Genomic DNA, 23,726 nt, shown 5'->3' with positions numbered 1-23,726 from the left:
TAGGACACTTTCCACATATATTCGTAAACAGCTCGAGATTGCTCAGTTACATGAAATATTCTATTCATTTACTCTTTTATTTTATTTATTTAGTGTTTATTTGGTATGGCTTATGTAATGTTCATAAGTGCTTATTTAATTCCATAAGCTCTTATCATAATTTTTGTTTTTATTTGGTTATTTTTTTTATAGAATTTTTAGAGTTTAAATAAGCTATTTTGCCTCTACTAACAAAATCTCAAATTTTGAGCTTTTGAGAGTAGAGGTTGAAAAGTTTTTTTTTAAATATTAAAATATCTAAAATATTCTCTACTTATTTGACATTATTTTCATAACACAACTTAAAAACACTTGCCTATTAAAGTAATTTTATAAATTTTTAATAAAAGCTCTTATTGACAACCAAACATCTAAATTTTTTTAAGTAAAAGCTCTACTATCAAAATCTCTACTTGAAAAGTTGTATCAAACGGAGCCTTAATACAACTATCTTTACATGTATAGCTTGTGGTTGTTATTTTAATTAAAGTACTGTGGATAGAAATGATTATAATGGATTGCTTTGATATCTGAGTTGGGATGTCTTATCTTGTTTTGATTTGTATTGACATTGTTTGAATTTGTGTTTTAATATGGTTAATACCACTAATTTTTATTTTCTTTCTTTTAATTTACTTATTGATATCATGTTTGTGAAAGTTTATTGTTAAAGTTTACGTTCTCATTTATTGAGAAATAATGATTTTTGTAATTAAATTTTATTTTAATTTTCTAATATTCTTTAATTTAAGGATAAAGTTATTGTAAAATCTATTATTTATAATTTTTTATCCACTATATTTTTTCATATTTTAATAGTAATGTAATAATTAATAAAATTAATAATTATTATAATTTTGATATAATTAAATTTATCAAAGTAAAAAATATTTTGATTATAAAATTCAAACAAAACCCAAATGAATTATTTAGGCTCGGTTAAAAATATTTGGGTTGGTTTAGGTCAGGCCCAAATTTTTATAATTTAGTTCGGATTGTTTTAAAATCTAACCCAAACCAACTCATGCCCACCCCTAACTGATTCCACATTTGAGTCCAAAGTTCAATCAAAGTTTGATCCCTATTTAGACCAAAATAGACTACATGGACAGTCAGATCCAACGGGACCAGTCCAATGTGGTTCTCAAAATTAGATATCAAATTAAGTAAATAACACTAAGCGCCCATCTATTTTGTCTAAACATTACACCATGCATACATTAGTATTAAAATCTAATGAAAAAGAAATCACGATCAACCATTTGTTTTGGTTTTAGTTTAACAGGCTTAGATTATCATTTTAGTCTCGCTACATTTCGAGAATGTATTATAATCACGTAAATTTAAATCCCGAATATAGTTGGCTTAACCATTGCAATGGAAGCAAGAAGTCACGAGTGCAATTCTAAGGGTATACATTTAATTTGATGATGAGGAGGGGTAAGAGTGAAATGTAACTTAAAAACTCTCGATGAAACTTCTGAATATTACATAAATATATTGTAATATGAGCTTATAAAATCTGAACGTCTGTACTTTAAAAGGATGTGTGCATTCTTATAAGAGGACTACTTTCTGAAGATGCAACAATTATTTTCACATCTCATTATCGTTAAAGCTGACTTGAAAACTCATGAATTATTCCTTCTAAAAAAATAAATGAATGAATTGCTAGTTAAACAACTTTTGAGCTTATAATTTTCAAGTACTGCTTTTTTCTTTTTTGGTCTTTCACCCTTTAAAAAAAAAATTAGTATTTCATTCATCTCCTTCCCACAAGATTAAAATCAGAGCTTAGAGAAAAATCATGTATTTTTGCCAACTTAAATTTGAGCGCGCATTAAAGACGCTAGCTAAAACGTGCACAACCATGGATGTTGTTGCCATGTGAATTCAATGACTGTAGTAGCGCAATTGTGTAGTGGCTGATTGAAGGTTTTCGTATTGAGGTTTGTTTAGGTCATTAGTGATATTCATCTGCTGATGGAACGAATGAGTGCTTTTTGAGTTCAACTTGTCTCTTGAAATTGCAAAGTATCAACTCAAAAGCTAGCAGAATTTGCAAAAGTCGTCTAGTCGGTGGTGGAATTAAGATTTTAATTTAGGGGTTGCGAAAATATGAAGAAAATTGAGAGTTGCCTTGAAACATATATTGGGGATCATTTTGAAAACTTTTTAGTTTTCACATTATTTTTTAAAAATAAATTTTGAAACCTTGGCAACCCTTGCTAGGCGTGAATGTAGTTCCGCCTCGACGACTAGTGTTGTAGTTCGGCTGGAAAATGTTTTAGTAGAACTTTATACTCTTTTGTCATGAGATTAATGCAATTTTTATGCTCAATAAAAAAATAAAAATATGCTTTATGAAAACTATTTAAAATTTTTCTCCATTTAACTGGCTCTAGGGATGGCAATTGTGTCTACAAACCCGCCCAAATCCACCTGCCAAAACCCGTCTGATTCGGATAATTTTGTGGGTTGCGGGTGGGTTTGGTATTACAAATTGAAACCCGCATTTGGATGCGGGTGGGTTTGGTATTAGCCCAATATCCGGCGAATACCCACATGGATATCCGCTAGACTCGCAATATTTTTTAAATATTTTTAATTGAAAAATATTTAAATATTTAATATATAAAGAAAATAATGCAATTATGCAAAGCGCCAAATAACCAAAGTATAAACAAGTTTAGTGTGTATAACAATGCAAAGTGCCAAATAACCAAAATGTTTTTGTATGGACTATTTTTCTTTAACTTAATGCATGAATTAGTTCATTATATAAGTTTTTTCGGATTAGTATTTGAAAAATATTATTTTTTTGGAAAATATTAATCTTAATCATTATTGTAGGCATCATGTTGGATGGTTGCTAATGATGGTGAATGAAATGAACATCTTTCTTGGAGCTTGTGTTGAATGATAATATGAGATGTAATTGTTATTTTTAGATATTAGTTTGTCGTTTTTTTTAATGGATTTGTGTATTTTATACTTAAAATTTAAAATTTTGTGTTGGATTGATGTTGAAATTTTAATTTTTCATTTATATTAGTTAAATTTAAAATTGAATATGTTATGTGGAATTTGAGGTTATTATTGTAAATTTATATATTCAACATTTGTGATTTTAAATATAAAAATCCCCCAAAAAATCCGCCGGATACCAATGCGGGTTTGGTAATTGTCAAAATCCTTAGCGGGTGGGTTTTCTTAAAAAAATTAAAACCCGCTATGGGTTACAGGTGGGTTTGGTAATTTAAATTTTGTGTGGGTTTGGCTTTGATAATGACAAACCCGCCGCGGGCGGTGCCAATTGCCATCCCTAACCGGCTCTAACATATTTTTTAATATTCTTGCTACCTTGCATCGTCGTTCTATGTTTTCTTGAATGATTTTCCTATTAACGATTCAACATCATTTTTCAGTCCTAGCCAAGTCTAAAAAAATAAGAGTGGTAATAGACTCCTATTATCTCAAAGTTTATTCTAAATAACATGTCATTCATTAAATTTCATAATTTCTTATCAAATTTAAGTAAATTAATTGTAATATCTCACCAATCAATTTGATGAATGTCATATCATTTATGATAAAAATTTTGAGATGTGTAACACTACTCAATAAATAAATTTGGTGTTCTTCAACTATTAATAATTGTAGTTATAACAATTTTGTGCAAATACCAACACTAACCCTACTCATTATTGCTGAAACTCGAGTGATTACACACAAACCACAACTTATTCAATTTAATTAATAAGAAAACTACTTAAATATTCAAAATTAAGAGTGAAAGCGAGTGACATTGAGCAAGAAGTTGCCGTTATTAATGAGACTGATTGACAATTTTCATCCTTCGGAATTTTATTGATAACGTTACCATAAATTTTAGAAGTTGATAATTAAAGTTATTACAATTAAATAATTACAACTACTTCATGTCTTAATGATTAATGAGTTTGTACTTTTATGCAAAGTCTCCTTTATGCAACTCACCATCGGGTGAATCACGAATGCGTTCCAATTTGGTGGCGTGCTTGATTAATTTGTCCTTTAATACATGCCCAAAAGCTGTGTATGCAGCTAGCTTTTACAATTTCTATCTTCTTCGTTCTTTAATTTTATTTCGTAGGAACTGCGTCTTGTACTTCAGTAAGAACAACTTCTTTAATTTAATTTAAAAATAAAACTATTTGAGTATTTTCTTTTTTTCACAAAAAAAAAAGAAAAAAATTTCAATCATCGGAGAGGCAACCCAAACATCGTCTATTTAGTCGCTAGTCAATAAGTTAACCAAGGGCGGACCCAAAGCTTTATATTATCTTGGGCTAAATTAAAAATTAATATTTTATTATGACCATAAAATTTCATAAGTAGAAAGAAGTATATTAAATAAAATGGGACATAAAGTACCTTATTCTATGAATACATACTCTAAAAAATTAATTATAAAAAATAATTGAAAATAAAGATAATTCAAATATAAAAGTATTATTCTTTAATTATGAAATCTAACATTGCAACCTAGGATAACATGTAATTTTATTTTTTTTTTAATGAAGGATAAGATGTAATTAATCTAACTTTAGATGGGATTCTGTTGTTTGCACGGCAAGAGCAAATCCAGGCCGATCTAATAAAGTGGTAGAACATGCTGGTGATGATCAAGCCAATTGTGTAGTGGCTCATGAACTTATTAATTGTGTCTCTAGCTCTCGTACTGAGGTTTTTTGGGTCATTAGTGATATTTATGGGCTGATGGAATGAATAGAGATGTTCCTTGAGTTCACAATGTCTCTTGAATCCGCTCACATGCTAGCAAAAATTTAAAATTGACCCAAGTCTTCTAATCAGTGGCAGAACCAGGATTTTAATTGGATGTTGAAAAAAAAAAAATTAGCATAGATGTTTTATGTCGTGATTCAACCTCAAACAAATACAAGTGCAATAAATAATTTTTTTCTTTTATATTTTTGAAAAAAAAACATGATCAGATGCATGATTATCTACCTAATTCAAGGAGCACAAATACATGTACAATGAAGATTTTTTTCTTTTATATTTAAAAAAAAAAAACATGATCAAATACATGATTATCTATCTAATTTAAGGAGCACAAATCAAAACAAGCATAATCGTTTGGCAAAAAGAAAATTTGTTGGTTAATTAAAATAAAATCCTCAATGAGTCTCAAAATTGCCAAGAATCTTTTGAGAGAATGTAAAGCTCTTAAGAAAAATATTATAGCTGTTGATCCTGGATCTAAGTATATCGGCCTTGCACTAGCCAACTTCGAGCAAAATTATGTGGAAATGACACCATTGGGGTATAATTGCTTTTCACATTATAGTAAATACTAGTTAGAGATAAAATATAAATTAATTATTTGTGTAACAATATTTTTTTTCAATGTCGCAGACATATAACACAAACTACAAAAGCACAGGATCTGGAGCAACTCAGAAAACGTGTAAGTTTATAATATTATAACTATGAATAAGTAGTAAAAGTGATATTCAAAATAAATAAACAATAATTTAACATCTATATAAGGTCCAACTATTTTGTAATCCACGTTAGGTACCCCTTGTTTTTCATTTAGTGATATAACCATTAGACCAAACCAAATAGTTGCATAACGGTTTAGATGCATGTGTTTGCATGGTTACTAACATTGCCATCCCTGATGTTTGCTGAAAAATCAAAAGAGTCAAAGGTTTCTAAATCTTAACATGTATGTCCAGATTGTTTCAAAAATTTTTACACTTGAATCCATCGACCTAATTTCACTATTAGAATGAGTGACATTGTATGTGCAGTAATGTAATCTCACGTACAAATTCCAAAATGCATGAAAAATTAACATGATTTAATAACAAAAATTTTATAACATAATATCTCTTTAATATAAAATAAATTATTTGAATATGTCAATAAAAAAATAATATGTGACAAAAATATATTAATTTGTCAATAATAACAAACTATGACCAAAGTGACTGTGTAGATGCGTAAATTAAATGTTTTCAATGATATTATTAATGAACATGTCCCATACTTCTTAAATTATATGTAATTAAATTTTATTATTTGCATATTAATATCTTCATCTAAATGGAAACCGAACTTCGTCCCTTTGCTTTCTTTATTCCTAAATAACAATTTAGCACTCCTGAACTTCATCCTCCATTTTTTTTTTATTTCTACTTGTCATAAACTCAAACCTAATAAAATAATTTTGGTTGAAACCATCATATTTCAGAAACAGATTTTTTTTCATCAACAATAATCCTAACATAGGTCCTTTGGTCTAATTAGTGGTTTGATTTGAAAATGTTGTTATTTTTTCATAGATGCTCCAAATATAAGATTTATAGCTCTTAAAATTTTGTTATTTATAAACTTGTCATTCATATTCCCTAGAAATTCTTGAACTACACCTTTCCTAAGGATTTTTCTTTTTTAGTTTATACGAATGGTTATTTTTGTGCAAGATGAAAGATAGCATGGATAAAGAATAAATAGTTGTAAATTACAGAGATTTATTCTTCGTCCATAAAATAATTTAATGAATGAGTATTTTTTAATATAAATTATTTAATTAAAAGGTGGTACAAAGAATATTTTTATGGTTTAAATATCCTCAACCTTCAGTTGTTTCTTTGTAAGGGTAAAAATGACAATTCCACATTCTATTAGAATTTTCATAATGATCAATAATGGACAATGATATTAACATAAAAAATTAAAATGAGCAGGACTTGAGTGTTAAAATTTAGAAATACTATTTGGTTAATTTAATTTTAAAAAGAAACATGAATTGTAGCTCAATTTGTTAAAAAAAAAAATTACAAAGAATATATTAAGCAAATAAATTTATGGATTGTATTTCTCTAACGACTTTTATATGCAGATAAATGATCATAATGTTGGTGGTCTGATCATTGGCGACCCGATAGTTGGGGAGTACGATGAGACCGGCGAAGGCTTGCGAAGGGTTAGTCTTAAAAAATTTAATTTAGTTATTAGTCTTTAAAAATTTTAATTTAGTTAACTCATTTTTTAAAGCATATATTCATTTCATTTTTTTCTTTGTTTTTTCATTTTATTAGGCCAAGCATACCAAAACGTTCATGAAAGATTTTGATAAATATATCACCACAAGCTATTGCTACCAGAACGAGACAAACTCTAGTGAAAGTTCTACGAGGACATTGAAAGAATTTGAGGTAGCTTGTCAAAAGCCCTTCTTAGATGAAGTTTCGGCAATGAGCATAATGGCACAATGCTTCTGTGATAATTGTGGTGAGGTTTCTGATAATGTTGCCCTTGTGAGAGGACGGAGCATTCATTTTGGTAGTAATGAAGATTAAGATAAATATTATTAAAGGGATTGATGATGTTTGTGGGTATCGTCGCTACAAACCCTCACGAGACTAAACTCGTCCACTAGGGCTGCCTAGGGGTTTAAAGGCTTGTTGCATACGCTAAATGCAACCGTGATTACCTGCGAAAGTGGTGTAATAGGATTTAATTTATTTCGTTTTTTACTTTTAATTGAAAAACTTTGTATTTGAATTCACTAGTATTCAATTACTTACACTGATAAAATTATTTATTTTAACCATCTCCCAATACTATAATACCTGAGATGAAATTTTCTTAGAAAATTATTCATGATGCCAAAACAAGCCCTTCAAAGAACTAACAAGATTAGATTTGGTCACAAGGGCAAATGGATCTGGAATTAGGAAAAAATTCGACGCCAAATATTCCAAATACAACATAACTTAAATTTACCATAAATTCTTCATCTTGGCCCATGTGTTGCAGCAGAACAATCGTCGAATAGTTTAGCTTAAAACCATCGTATGGGTGTTAAAACGACTAGTCGTTTATCGTCCTCAACTTTTTCATGCATGCATTGATCCCTACTAAGCAGAGAAAACTATATCTGTCATGCATTATTGCTTTAATCAATTCTTAGAGGAATCAGAGAAAATTAAGGCATAATCTGGATGAAGGAAACCCTATGGCTAAAGCAAGGGCCATATTTGTCGGCTTTACTTGGTACAGAGATTGTTCCGTGAATGTTGCTCTAATTGTTGCTGTGAAATTTACATTAAGAAAAAAAAAAAGGAAAATCATATTTCTCATTTCTCATTCAATACTATTTTCCACCCCTCGTCTTCTTTATTTCTTAATTCCCTTTTTTTTTTATTCTTCGTCTTCTTCTTGATCGTTCTTCTTTATTGTTAATTTCTTTCTTTTTTAATTTTTTAGTTTCATCTCACGTACACAATGGATCGAACTTAGGAACAAGAATTCACAGATAATTCTTCACATTGAAGACTTCCTTTTACTGTTTACTAATAATTCTTTGGAGACAAGAAATAATTATGGCTGATCATGTTAGTCATAGCCGGTAATGATTTGATTGATTTCACGGTTTATCAATTGCTAAAATTCATACGCACCAAATAGTGAGATGTGCACGGACTATACCTTTCAAGTCTATTATAACCGCAAGATTTCTTCTACACACACGTTAATCCTACATATACAACTTATTATCCCGTTAACAGTGCGTTCATCCATTTATCACTTTGTAACGTCAGTTGGCATCCACAAGCAAACATCTTCTGATAATCTAATCAGACAATTCCAAGAGTTACTATTTCATAAAAGAGTAGGATTATTTATGCTGTAAAAATTACCTTGATCGCTTCATTATTCTATACACTAATATATTAATTTTAAATAATTAAGTTTTAGTCTTTTCAAAAAACAAAAAAAAATAATTAAGTTTTAATGAGTACATTTTAAATCCACCGGATTAGTTTCAAAATTCCTTTACTCATTAAAACCATTGTTAAAATTTAAAAGTTTATATTATACTTTATAAATCCATCTTAATACCTAATATACCTTTGAAACTAATTCATGATTTTCTGCAACTTTTTTCTTCCATTCTTCTTCTTCTCCTTCTTCTTCTTCTATCTATCCAACCCGTAACCTGTTCATACCCAAAAACCAAATCCCTCAACTTATTAAGTGGAATTAATTTTTTTGCCCATTATTGTCATTAAACCGCTATAAAACATATATAATATCATGAAAAAATAAAGTAATAATAAAATTATAGTTGTAATCAATAATCAATTAAACAACTAAACTAAAGCGCACAATATTTTTCAATGGCATGGCTTTCCTCTTTCTTATATAGTTCGAATTCAATGAAATAGATTTGATTGTTTGAATCTAGAATAGCTTGACTAGTGATATAGTTTTCACCAAATCCAATATTTAACAACTCAGTTTGATCTGTTTTCAACTAGAGGAGTTGAAGAAAAATTAATAACTATGAAACAATTTTTTTTTTCTGTATACATTAAGCAAATTTAGAGATGACTTCAAGATGAAATACGCATTATTAAGTCCATAACAGTATCTTATGTTAGAGACAATTTAATAATAAATTTTTTTAATACTGGTTCAAATGAGAATTTGGGTTCAAATAATCCTTCATTAAGTTTTCTTTTGTACATTATTTATGATTTTAAAAAAACCTTACTTAAACTATTTTAATTCTCATGGTTGCAATTTTGAAAGTTTGCTTCACCCTCTCCGTTTGTTTTTATGCTTTTATGGGGCCCTCCATCATCTTTTCTTTCCATCTGCATTTTAATGTTAATATTTAGTCAATCGTGTAACATCAAGTATATCTATAAAATAATGATACTAACAAATAAAGTATCAATAAACAAAAATGAAGATTTTAACATCTATATTTTCATATGGGGCTTGCCTTTAATTTTTAGAATTTAAAGACCGACATTTAAATTTCAATTGTAAGATATTAGTAGTCAGCTGAATTCCCTCCTCAAAGTAATATAAATTCGTAAAGTGCAATGGAAAAATCTCTTGGCGATATTATACTCCAGCAGATGCAAAGTAGACAACTAGACTGGCCAAATTCTGAATGTTGAGACTTTTAAAGATTGAATTTTCTCTTGTTGCCTTCATTGAGAAAATGACAGAGAATTAAAAGAGAGAAAGTTCATTCTCACCGCATAAAGCCTAAGAGAGACAAAATTATTAATCTGACTCTCGAATCTTCAGGTCTTCACAAAAGAACATATAACAAACTTGAAAAAAAAATAATTGCCCCTTCAGATCCAAAAATCATTTTGCTTCTAATATTGTTTTGCATGCTTTAGCTGTAGTAATTAGTTACTTTCCGTGTAATCAACAAAACCCCAAAAAAACGACACTAGAAACTGTGGTTTTGATCATATGTGATAAAGTGAATTGAACTTCCCAGCAAGGGCTTCAATCTAAAAAGCAAATAAGCCATTCTTTGTGATTAATTAATTACAACTTAATTACTTAATTATTTCTCTTGCATACGTAATTAGTTGACTTTTTTTTGGCTGTAATAAATACCATGAATTGTAAGAATCATTAACCTTCTTATAGGCCTCATAGATGATCGTATAGATAATGCTAATAAACTTTCTTCAAATTAAGTTCATTAATTTCATATTTCTGTCCTATATTTATGCTTCCAAAATGGATAATTTTCTTGAGAATTTTCAACATACTCAGTTATTTCTTGTCCAGTGTTATTCTAACAACTAAGAAAAATAAGAAAATCTTTTAAATAAGATAAATGAATTTCTCAAAACTAATCTATCATCAAACAGATACATATCCACTTGCCTAGTTGCCTTGCGGATTAATTAATCCTGCATTCTTTTTAGCACTGTAATAGCATAATCACATAATCACGTTAGTATCAATAATTTATAATACTTGTTTGTTAAAAGCGGAAAATGGTGCATATGTACATAATTACTGATACTTTTTATAAAGTGTCAGAAACTAAGTGTCAGTAAAGGTCATTTTTTTAGTAGTGAGTGCACCTTGCCTCATGGTTCTCTCCCCATTTACTTTTTCTCTATGGTTGGTAATCTGTGAACCACACGAGCCTCTAAACCGCCTGGTGCCTTTAGGCACGTTATAGAATGATTTTAAGCAGCGTAGGACAGATCTTAAACCATGGCAGCAAATACTCAAGGCAATAAATTGACAATACAATAAAAATACAGCTGTTACGTTATTAAAAAATTCCAATTTGAAAATACGATTAAAACTACTGAAATATTTATTAAGAGAAATTTATTGAATCTCTTTCATCTAATCATAAGGAGACAGAGATAATCTTAAAGAATCCAATTATAAAAACATGAACGTGAGAGATAAAGAGAGATTGTATTTGACTATATCTCTGTTTCTTTTTCATTTTAAATTTAAAATTACCTATTTTACAGGTTTGTTAACCAATTAACATAATTTTCAAATAATTAAAAAATTTCATTAATATAAATAATATGTACTGTTGATTAGATCTAACGGTATATATTTCCCACACTACTGATACCGTAAAAAAATTACGGCATCATAAAGGGACCCTTGAAAATATTATTATTATTATTTTCATAAATGCTCCAAATATAAGATTTATAGCTCTTAGAATTTTATTTTTTTTTCATAAAGGGTCCCTTTATTCTTCTTGGTTGAAAGCATAAATAAAGGGTCCCTTTATTCTTATTCTTCTTAGTTGTTAGAATAATATTGGACAAGAAATAATTGAGTATGTTGAAAGTTCTCAAGAAAATTATCCATTTGGAAGCATAAATATAAGACAGAAATATGAAATTAATGAACTTAATTTGAAGAACGTTTATTAGCATTATCTATACGATCATGCATATATGAGGCCTATAAGAAGGTTAATGATTCTTACAACTCATGGTATTTATTACAGCCAGAATAAAGTCAACCAATTACATATGCAAGAGAAATAATTAAGTAATTAAGTTGTAATTAATTAATCACAAAGAATGGCTCATGTGCTTCAACAGGATAAATTAATTATGTATGCTTGGGCATGTGGATTTTGTGAAGGAAATTATACGCCAAGAGCCAGAGCTTGCTGAGAAGTTAAGACATAATTATGGAAGATATACTAATAATAATTTCAATGCTATTATTTTTCCTCAAGCAAATAGTCCAGAAATATTTCCATAAATAAGCCTCAAGCAAATAAATCAATAGCAACAATTCATATACATTGTAAATGTAATATAAAGTGTAATCAGTGACAAAATAAAAAGTATTCATTCATAAACATAATTTACAAAATATTGTTTCATAAATACAATACATTTTCACTTTGTATTTTTCTCATAATTAAGCCATTTCAATTTGACATTTGGATCTTCTATCTCATTAAATAAATCCCTTTTCACTTTGTCCGTAAACAACTGACTAGCAAATAACCACACTTTACTCCCAGCCTCAATGTTTGGTAAAGAAGCAACCACTTCCAATGCTTTATAAATCTCTTTCCCACTTGTATCATTTTGAGAGTTTGAAGTTGTGTTCCTTTTCTCTACTGCATCAATGAGACGATCAAGCTGCCTTGACAGTTTTACAGCACCTCCTACTTTGTTCCCTTTTAAGGCCACTCTTTTACCTTTGCTTCCCTTACTATCATCAGACACAATATACTCATCAGAGTCAGCAGTACTCTCAACACAAAGAGATTCAGATGCGTCATTACTCTCTAAAGGAAAACCAGATGAGGGAACCCAAACATGCTCACCAGTAGCCACAGTGTTCATGAACTTTAAATTTATTTTTTTCTCCAACTCTGGATCAATACCATTTTTTCCGAAATCTACTGAATTGCAGATTTTCCTTTATTTTCTTTTCCCACCATTCCTCACTTGCATCAATTGTCCTCAACCTATGATTCCACCCTAAACCAGCTTCCTTACCAATCAAATTCTTCCACAATTTCCAATCAGTTCTAAAAGAATCCCATTTATTTTTCATTTGAGTTCTGTTGTAATCTAATCCAGTTTCTCTAATGACCTCCTTAATCAAATTTTCATATCCTTGGGTAGTCAAATGAGTCCCAGGACGATGTCCGGCATCCACCTCTTTAATGCATAAGTCACAAAATACATCTAAAGTCTGGGGGTTCCAGGTAGCCTTACTAGTTGAGCTATTAGACATAATTTCATACACTTAAACCTAGGAAAAAAAAATATTTCTTTGTCAAACAACAATACAGGAAAAATAAGAACATAGAAGTTAATAAAATTACTAGAATCTTGTTATGGATGGTGGAAGGAAAAATAATTCGATATTAAAAAAATTTAAAAAAAAAAAGACAAACCAGAACAAGTTACTTTAGTTGTTACTTTACTTGAAATACTTTTAATCAAACACTTAGTTTACTTGAAATACTTTTCCAGCAAACAATAATGATCATAGCCCACGAATAGAAACAATTACAAGAAAGTCAATAAAGCAACAAAAGACAAACCAGACTAGGAAACAAAGAAATTCAACTAAACAATCATTAGGTACAAACTGCAATTGCATTTAGCCTCACAATCTCAAATTTGCTACGTGCTTTGATATTTCCTGTACTATTCTTTTGGCCCATCCCAAAGAAATTGGATAAGACCTATACAATTGCAATTGCAACACTTTCCCCCTTCTTTTGACTGTGCCAAAACATCAACTTGAAATCCGGAATTTGACAAACTTCCCTTTGTTTACTGAAGCATAGTATTTCATAACGTAGGCATGCATTTTATTATTTAATGTTTTGTAGAACTAGAAACTCAAATCAAACAGGGGCTGTGCATGTCTACAAAAAGCAACTACAAAAATAAAAACTACGATAAAAACAATGGTTACAAGCAAATAAATCACACATGACCCATCACCCATCAATTTATTCTAAACAAAAGCCCCAACATTTTATGAACGAAAAGGAAGAAAATGAAAAATTGCTTGCAATAGAGTAAAGGAGCACTAAAAAATGAACAACGGGTAGAGGAAAACGCACCACTGACAGAGGCGTATGAGAGTGGCCAGTGTCGGAATCGCATCAATTGGAACTCCCACAGTCGGAATCGTGCTGATGAGAATGGGTGTTTAGGGTTTGTTTAAAAAAATTGATTTGAAATAGAACTCCCACTGACACGACTGTTTGATAAAATTAAAATGGAATAATATATAAGGCTAATTTAGTAATTAAACTTGCAGCTGGGAAAACAAATCTGCTAAATTGTCAAAACCCAGGTATAAGTGTTACCAAACACTTTAGTAGCTGGGCTTTGACAACCCAGCTACCTCACCACACTCCCAAACGGGCCCTTAGTGCACAAAGGTCACAACTATCTTGAAACCACACAAGACCCGAAGTTTTTGAATTAACTGATATCAATTAACAAGGAATAAAATTAGAAACTATATATGTCTAGAAAGATTTATTCCTCAGGAGTTCAAAGAATTTTACGGTTTTCTATTTGAAGGTTTCTATATGAATATATGGCTTAAAGAATGCTGACTGCTCAGAATCACTGAAGCAACCAACTTAAAAAATGTATTAGTTCTTTGTTTCAGCCTCTTTCCCCTAGAAGCATGACTGCCAGACATTACATGCTCATTTTTCTTACATTTCTACATGTTTTTTTTTGTTTTGTCAAATTATCGAACAAGTGTTTGATTTTAAAGCATTGGTCATTACATGGTTACATAGCTGAAATCTCCACATAACCATCTCTCTACTCAACAACAAAATAATCATAACAGTTCTAAATATCAAATTACAAAGAATATATACAGTACTAACTTTGTTGATCAATATCCATTGCTTTCTTGTAATGATAGCTCCTAGATTTACCTTGAACATAAATTTTTTGAAAACTCAAAAACTTGATTAATTGCCAAAAAACTCTACTCAAATTTATTTAGATTGATTGACCAAAAACTCCACTCAAATTTGTTCCTTGATGAGATATTGTTTGCTGCTTGCAAATATGAGTTTGAATTGTGTTTTATTGATACGAACTTATTCTACCAACAGTCAGCGGTTAACAAGTTGTATTTGTTAAAATAAACCGTGTGGGATCGTGTAGTTTGCTCAAGTCCGAGAAATTTTAGTGACCACCCCTACAATTTTAAATATTCTCACAATTTCACTTAAATAACATATTTTGTTTAATTACACAAAATTCATGGGAATACTTAATTACATTTTAAAGTTTATTTTACTATGTATCCTTCACCATTCATTATTGGCTTTTCGTAATTTTATTAAGTAATAATGTCAGGCCAAACATGAAAGAGTTTCAACATTTAATTAATTTGAAAACTCAATGCGATACTCAAAATTGATAAAATAGTACTTAATTCATATCCTTAATGTTATAAGATAATTCGATTATCATGTAATCAAAATAATTTCAAAATTTATCAATCGGATATAGTTTGTGCGGTTAGATTATTTTATTCTAATGCATGGCCATGGAAGATTAACGGAAGTTATATGTGTATATATATATATATATATCCAGTGGTGCAATATATGCAATAGCCTTTGATTTCTCATGGTATATTTTATTGGTTTACTAGCTTATAAAACCATATGCAAATGCTGAAAATTGGACTACAGTTTGAAATATCACGTGGTATATCTCATTTGACATTAGATTAATGTATCTAGTGCCCATAAAATATGGTTTACTTTATTAGTCTACAAATTAGCTTTTGTTAATATTTATATTTCACATATCAATTCATAATACATTATGGTAATTACGACTTTAATTTCCCACCTATTAATAAATAGGGGTAAATAGAAGTACTGAATATGTGTGTGTGTCCATTACTTCATATGTTTTAATAACTACAAGGAAAATCACCTCTACTAACCTTTTCTCGTGCCATTTTTATTACATTTTACCAATTGTCTTTTATAATACTATTTTGTGAAAGAAAGCTAAAATTGACTACTCAAAAATGTCTTTATATTTTTTATTACATTTTACATAAAATTTTCTTAATTTAGCCGGCTTTAACATACTTATTAATATTCTTGCTGTCTTGCATCCTCATTCTACGTTTTTTCGAACGATTTTCCTATTAATGATTCAACAATGTTTTTCAATCCTCGACAAGTTTGAAAAAAAAATAAATTTGATGCTCTTCAACTTTTAATAATTATTAGTGGAATTCAAGTGATCACGGGTACAAAACACAACTATTCAATTTAATTAATTAGAAATCTACCTACATATTCAAATTTATGAGTGAGTCTGAGTGATAATGACTCAAGAAATCGTGCTGACTAATAAGACTAGCCGACAATTTTCCTCCCGAGGAATTATATTGATAACATTTCAACTGATTGTTGATGATGCTAATTAAAGTTATTGAAATTTAAAGATATTATCAGCTGTTGATTTGAATATTACTCCAATATAGAAAATGCTACAAAAATTTAAATTAATTCAATTTTGCGCCAACTGTATAAAATCTGTATCATCCATCAATGTTATATCCATTGGGAAAAAGAAAATCAATTTTCCACCTAATAATTGCAAATAGTATCAATTTCCACCCTTGAGTCTTGACTAAAGAATACGACCTGTTTTTATTTTTTTGCCTGTTTTTATTGTCCTTTCACTTTCTTTAATTTTTGTGCTTTATGGATTTGTTTGGCACACTTTTTGCATTAATTGTATTGTGTTACGATGTATTGCATTAGGATATCTACATTGCAATATTATGTTTGGCGCAACATAGACAATATTATGATAATAATATTATTTTTATATTGATGCCAAAATTAAATTAATATTATTTAAATTTATTAATATTTTAGGATTCCATTATTAATTATTGAAATTAAGTATTAAATAATTATTTTTATATATTAATTTTATAATAAACATGATTTAATCATATACTATGATTAAATAATAAAACACTACAATACTATGTTATAATATTAATAATATTATATTATAATCTAATTTATCTCTATATATTAGTTATCGGAATATAGTATAATCATATTATAATGTAGTAAAATTTAATATTATATTTAAAAGTATAATACTATATAATTACATAATATAAATTAAATTAAATTATATTATATTTATAAAACAATATGATATTAAGTTATAAATTAATTTTTATTGAATAATAAATGATAAAATAAAATTAAAATACTTTTTTCATATTTAAAGTAAATAATTAAAATGATTATATTTAATGAAATAAAATAATGTATAATCATTTATTTATTAAATATTTAGGTGTGTTACTATCTTTTATTATTAATTAAATTAAATTTTTATTTAAATATAAATTAATATATAATAAATTTAAATTTCCTATAATTCATTAAATAATAAAAGTTATATGATTATAATTAAAATATAAACAATGTTTGAATATAATACAGCTGAAACCCTACCACCGTCTCCCCTGCGAATCTATTTTATACACCTTTTCTTATATTAGCCAACTTTTAAATGTAGTGCAATGCAACTAAAAATTTTAACCAAGCATGAGTTAGCATAAGAGTAGTGTTTTAATGCAATTGCAATACAATGTAATGCGAGTTGCCAAATGTATCACAAATTATAATGTGACACAAAATGAAAGTGATGGAAGACTTATATCCTTCTCAAAGAGAACATTATTAATAATTAAAAAAACTGATATAAATGGAGTTTTAATACCTTTTATATTTAAATCCAAAATAACGTAAATTTATCAAAATAGGTAAAATCAAGTTATTTTTACATATTACATGCACTAAAATAAATATAAAACACTGACTTCCAAAAAAAAAAAAAGCAAAATTGAGCTAAACTAATAAAACTAAAATGTATGTATATTTCTTAATAATATTACGCTAAACTAGTTTTCCAGAAAAAAAATTCTTTTATAAAAATTTTTTATAAATGTTAATTTTAAATAATAAAATTATTGAAGTAATTGATTTTTTTTATGTATTTATATGGGGGTGAAAAAGAAATTTTTGAATTTCAATATCAATAAGGGTAAAAAAAAAGACCAGTTTAGAAAATGAGATTTTTATTCCACATTCTCATTTTGAGTGGTCCTATAAAATTGATTCTTATTATGGATTGTATTTTCGGAAAAATAAACAAGAATGTGACTGATAAACAAGCACACCATCAGTTCAATTCCGTCGATATCCCTTCTTATTTAAATACCATTCTTATTTTTTCAAAAAATTAAAAAAAAAATAGAAGACTTCCGATTTCAAGGGCAAAGTTTGCAATAAAGTTGACATATTAATTTTGCAACAAAACAACAAATCTACCACTCACCTCTTGCTAATGGTAATAGCAATCATAATCTGGCAACATTTTATTGGAGGGATATTATATACATAGATTAGAAATGGGATGTCGAGAATATTTTTGCTTCTAATAGAAAAGGGAAAATAAGGGGAAAAAGAAAAAAAATAAACTGCATATAAGAAGTTGGAGACTTCCGATTTCAAGGGCAAAGTTTGCAATAAAGTTGACATATTAATTTTGCAACAAAACAACAAATCTACCACTCACCACTTGCTAATGGTAATAGCAATCATAATCTGGCAACATTTTATTGGAGGGATATTATATACATAGATTAGAAATGGGATGTCGAGAATATTTTTGCTTCTAACAGAAAAGGGAAAATAAGGGGAAAAAGAAAAAAAATAAACTGCATATAAGAAGTTGGAGCATCCATGTATTATTTATCTAAGGCGCAACTCCTGATGACCAATATATTCCGTTTCTTGTTCGTGTATAGTTTATGAAAAAGCTTAATGTATGCTTTTCAAACAAATAATAAATAAATATAATGTGCCATGAGAATTTGGATTATAAATCACCGTAACCATAACAGCACCCAGTGAAAGCTGATAGAAGCCTCCATTACGCCTTTGTTTTACTCTGGAGGCTTGTATCAGCTGGAACTTTCTTTGCAAATATTCTTGGAAAGACAAGCTGAGCCACCTTAAGAGCCTCAATTTCAAAGTCTTGCTAACATCTCACTACACAAGAAGAAAGAATTAATATGTGCTTAGATAAAAAATTAGCATAAGCTTAAAGGTTTTAAATAACTAGTTACCTTGTAGCCTCCACCAAGACTGCTCTTATGGTTTTCAATGGAAAAACAATTTCTGGCATAAGCATATCTGCATTTTCACCTGACACAAATGTAGATCAAAGTACCCTCACCTTAATTCCCAACCCTCGAATTTCACTCGTTTCCTTTTCAAATTTCCATTATTCGAAAAAGGGGGAAACAGACGCAAACCTTTACCGAGGGGTTTAGGCTTGGATCCCTCGAGTAGCTTGCTAACAACTGACCCATCAACTCCAGCGCTATAAGCAATCGCGCTCACCAGCATCTGCAGATGCAGGCTCAACCAATCAGAAGGCTCTGAAAAACTAGACATTTTGTTACCAATATTCTCTACCATGATTCACTCTTGAGATACATAAAAGATAAGGCTCATGCCCCATAACGAAAACCACGCATGCATTTTGTGAAGTATATGTCACTTTTCACCTTTCAACGAGGAATAATCTTAGCAGCCCTCTGCCTTTAGACAGATAGACAATAAGAGCTTTTAGAAATATCACATACATAATTAAAAAGAAGAATAAAGAAAACCTCAAGAGCATATTGGATAGCTTGAACACCAATCTTCTGACCATGGTTAGCAGTTTGCAATTTATCCAACTCCTTGCAGGCATATAAAAGTGACATCACACTAACTGCAAATGCATCAGAATACATATAACATTTGTATGTCATGCATCAATCAAACAAGATAGACCAACAAAAGCCAAAAATATAAGAGGTTTACCAACTCCTTCCTTTGCAGCCTTGACAGCATTTATGGCATTAGCAACTCTATCCTTCTTTTCACGCACTTCAGCTTTATTACTTCCACAGACCTTACAACAACAGCACCCGTTTCATTTCAAATCAGAATACTTCCTTACCTAACATCTCTAATTCAACAATCTTTCATCTCAACGAGCCAAATTTCATTTATAGCATGATGCAACAACAGAATAAGATGCAGTCATGTCTTCTAAATGCAATTACTGTAACCAAACAAGCAAATTGAATTCATCTTTGGCACGTTCCTATTAGCAAGGAATATATACTTCTACCAAAATCCAGTTCCAAAACTTCACATATATTATAATGTCTAATTGACTGTTTGGTACTGTTTTTCTTCTCTTTTTCCCATTTTAAAGTATCAAAGTATTTGTACGGTATCAGTCTACTCTATACTTCAATTATAATCATATGAAGATGGGAATGTAATATGAATCCAAAGAATTAGTCAATTAATTAAATCATTTTATCCAAAATGACCTGATCATTGATCCTCCCTATAAATGAGTTTATTCAACTTTTTTAATAGCAGATAAAAGAAAATTCAAATTTCTTGGCTGGCCAACCAGGATTTAGAGTTTAGACCTGGTCATGACTTGGCCCAAATGGATCGTGCTAATAGGTCATGTTAGGCTGAGAACTTTCATTCTATGCCCAGCACAAGTCAGTTTCAAAGCTCTTGAAGAACTAATTTACAATTCCAAATAACCAAACCTTTATAACAGCAGCGAGATAAGAGTGCTTTGTACAGCTCTCTTCAGGGAAATCTTGTAAATTTTCCATTGTGAATCTCCACTGTAACAACTGCAACAGACATATTTAAGAAAAGAAAATTAGCAAAAGGGTAAGCAAGTTGTCCAAAAATATAGAAACAGCCCAAAGAAGCACAAAAGAGCCAAACAGTATAAACTGAAAAGCAGAGTCGCTTCAAATTATAAACACAATTGAAAATTCTGATAACTTGTTGGAAAATCATGTGAAATGTCACAACACAGACCTTTTCGTGTCCTATGCAAGCCTTACAAAGAAGGATAACCGTCTGATCCTTTGATACCGTAATCTACAATGATAAAAGAGGGCTAAGACATATTGTTTGAGCAAAACCTCGTCTCTCTTGTCAATATACACAAGGAAATGAAAATTAATATATTACTATGCCAAAGTTGTACCAGAAGAAAGGATTAAAGTCCACCAGAAACAAGGATGAGAAGAACGTTCTCATGATGTGCTCTACTTAGGTAAAATAAATCTTTTTTTCACACCAAAGAAAATTATATACCAGTCACTGATATCTGATATCTCGCACCTTCTCAGCATGGCCAAGAGATACGCATTCAAAATCTTTTCCTGTCATGACCTAAAAGAGAAAGAAAGGAACACATTGTTTTGTAAATCACATAATAATCATGCAAAGCAAGGTGGAGCATTTATCAAATGAACCAACCTTCCCATACGTGAATTTGGCAATGTCCCGAAGGCTAGCCTTCCTACTTTCTCCAAATCCAGGAGGTTTTATGACACAAGCCTTCAAGCAATTCAGAACCCACAAAAAATGAGAAGACATATGAAACTTCACTTTGTAAAATTAAATGAATAATTGAATGATAGAAGATTCTTCAAGTAGGCCATCTCTTAACAGCAAAACACTGTCAAGTATAAGTTCACCTTGGTTGCTGTAGCCACTCCATTTAAGACAAGACTTGCTAGGAGATCATTTTCAATATCTTCAGCAATGATCAGTACATCTGTGCCATTATATCTTCTAACTGGTCCAATCTCTGTCAATAAGTCAAAGAAGACGCAGTTCGAAACCTTTTTCTCAAGGATCATGATATAAGGATCTCGTAAAACCTAGTAAAAATGAAATCACTAGTTGATTAATAACAAGGCTGATCCAAAGTTATATCTTCAAGGTAAGAACTAAGCAATCTCAATTACTTCATTGTCAATATATCTATCCTTTATAGAATCACAAATTTCTCATAAAACGTCAATTAATTTATTGATATCTCAAAATGCTTACACATTCTTTCGTCTTATGATTGGTGATGAAGTAAGGTGACAAATAGCCCCTGTCTAGGGTCATTCCCCAATACAACTGAAGTTCAATACTGGGTGGTGTTTTCCGATCCTGCAATAGTAGTGAGGCAGTAGAAAATAAACATAAAACAGTAGAGGAAACAAAATGGAAGGTTCTGAAACATAACAACCGAATCAGAGGCACAGCAGATAAGAAAAAAGTAAAGACGATGAAAAATTCAAGAAGCAACTTACAGCTAACACATGAAGATTGTTTCCCCAACCTTTCTCAAAAGCCTTGGCTATGAGCTCGCCAATCACTCTGTCACCATTTGCTGCAGCCGTTCCAAACTTCAATTTAAAATGGGAAAAAAAGCGCGTCAAAATGAAATATATTTCTGTGGATTATCATTAAATTGAGCAAGAGTCTAAAGTGAGAAAGAAAACCAGGGCTATTTGTTCGAATGATGTGATGGGTTGTGCTGTGCTGTATAAATTTCCCACAAGTGCATCAATTGCCATTCTAGCCCCTTGTCTTTGGTCTGGCACTTCCGCATCCTCCCGCATATAAAATTCTCCCTTTTAACTTTAGAATTGGTGCCTGCAGACAGAAGATAGATGTCAATTGAATTTGATCAGATGATCTGTATCCATTAATTAACTCCATTCCCATTCACAGCAAATCTAATTTCTTAATTAAGAAAATCCAGAAGATGTTTCACAATCCAAAAATCTTTTAGTGACTTCCGCCGCGGTATACTGTCTGCTCCGAGTTAAATGAACCTGACACAGAATTAAATTCAACGAAATTAACTCAACGAAATTAATCAATTGAACTGAATAAGCCAAGCCAGAATTAGTTATTATTATTTGAAAAAAGGAAACAAAAAACACTAATAAATGAATGAATGAATCATCACCGGCTGAAAATTGTTATCAAGCAACCTACAAAATCAAATTAACTAACATAAACAAAATGAGAGAAGTGGAAGGAAAACAAAGTAAACAAAATAAAAATTTGGTAAACTGTGAAGGAGAAGTGCACCTGACTTTGGAGGCGAGGTTAGAGGCATGGCGCAACATCGTTTGTGATTTTGTTGCGCAGAAAGGACAGAGGAATTCGATTGACCAAAACAGAACAGAGACTTAATGAGACTTAAAAGGCAGTTTTGTTTGGTTGGGTGGGTTTTGTGGGTCCCTTGTGGTGGGATTGAGTCGGTTAGAAGGTGCGTATTTAATGAATTTTCTAGTTGGACACTCGGACTCGGACTCGGACTCGGACTCGGGGTCTTTCACTTTACTAATCAAATATACCTGAATGAGATTGAAATGAGGAAATCTTAGTGCCTGCTCGCTCTTTCAATTCGTCTTTCAAATTCTCTTTATTCAGAACCATTTTATATATTAAACTTAGGACACTTTCCACATATATTCGTAAACAGCTCGAGATTGCTCAGTTACATGAAATATTCTATTCATTTACTCTTTTATTTTATTTATTTAGTGTTTATTTGGTATGGCTTATGTAATGTTCATAAGTGCTTATTTAATTCCATAAGCTCTTATCATAATTTTTTTTTTTATTTGGTTATTTTTTTTATAGAATTTTTAGAGTTTAAATAAGCTATTTTGCCTCTACTAACAAAATCTCAAATTTTGAGCTTTTGAGAGTAGAGGTTGAAAAGTTTTTTTTTAAATATTAAAATATCTAAAATATTCTCTACTTATTTGACATTATTTTCATAACATAACTTAAAAAAACTTGCCTATTAAAGTAATTTTATAAATTTTTAATAAAAGCTCTTATTGACAACCAAACATCTAAATTTTTTTAAGTAAAAGCTCTA

General features: G+C 30.0%; 1 protein-coding gene across 3 annotated transcripts; it reads right to left on the bottom strand.

Annotated features, from left to right (window-relative positions):
• Positions 1-18,668: 18,668 nt before the first annotated feature.
• Positions 18,669-23,015, bottom strand: LOC127899763 (chaperonin CPN60-2, mitochondrial-like). 3 transcript variants are annotated; one of them, XM_052433819.1, is made up of 16 exons: positions 22,925-22,987; positions 22,800-22,824; positions 22,602-22,662; positions 22,327-22,480; positions 22,135-22,230; positions 21,884-21,991; positions 21,526-21,711; positions 21,305-21,385; positions 21,167-21,217; positions 20,858-20,920; positions 20,575-20,664; positions 19,820-19,910; positions 19,624-19,727; positions 19,264-19,357; positions 19,075-19,153; positions 18,669-18,997 (listed from the first exon to the last, which is right to left on the bottom strand). In XM_052433819.1, exons 4-16 carry the CDS (start codon positions 22,444-22,446, stop codon positions 18,976-18,978), a joined length of 1,185 nt encoding a protein of 394 aa, XP_052289779.1. In that variant the 5' UTR covers positions 22,447-22,480; positions 22,602-22,662; positions 22,800-22,824; positions 22,925-22,987; the 3' UTR covers positions 18,669-18,975. The 3 variants fall into 3 exon arrangements, with proteins under 3 accessions (XP_052289779.1, XP_052289785.1, XP_052289776.1); XM_052433825.1 differs by lacking the exon at positions 22,800-22,824 and having other exon boundaries at positions 22,925-23,015; XM_052433816.1 differs by having other exon boundaries at positions 22,327-22,662; positions 22,800-22,841; positions 22,925-22,982.
• Positions 23,016-23,726: the final 711 nt, after the last annotated feature.

Source organism: Citrus sinensis, chromosome 2, assembly GCF_022201045.2.
Source record: "Citrus sinensis cultivar Valencia sweet orange chromosome 2, DVS_A1.0, whole genome shotgun sequence".
Lineage (NCBI taxonomy): Eukaryota > Viridiplantae > Streptophyta > Magnoliopsida > Sapindales > Rutaceae > Citrus > Citrus sinensis.
The sequence above is the reverse complement of the archived record's forward strand: the minus strand, read 5'-3'. Positions and strand labels throughout refer to the sequence as shown.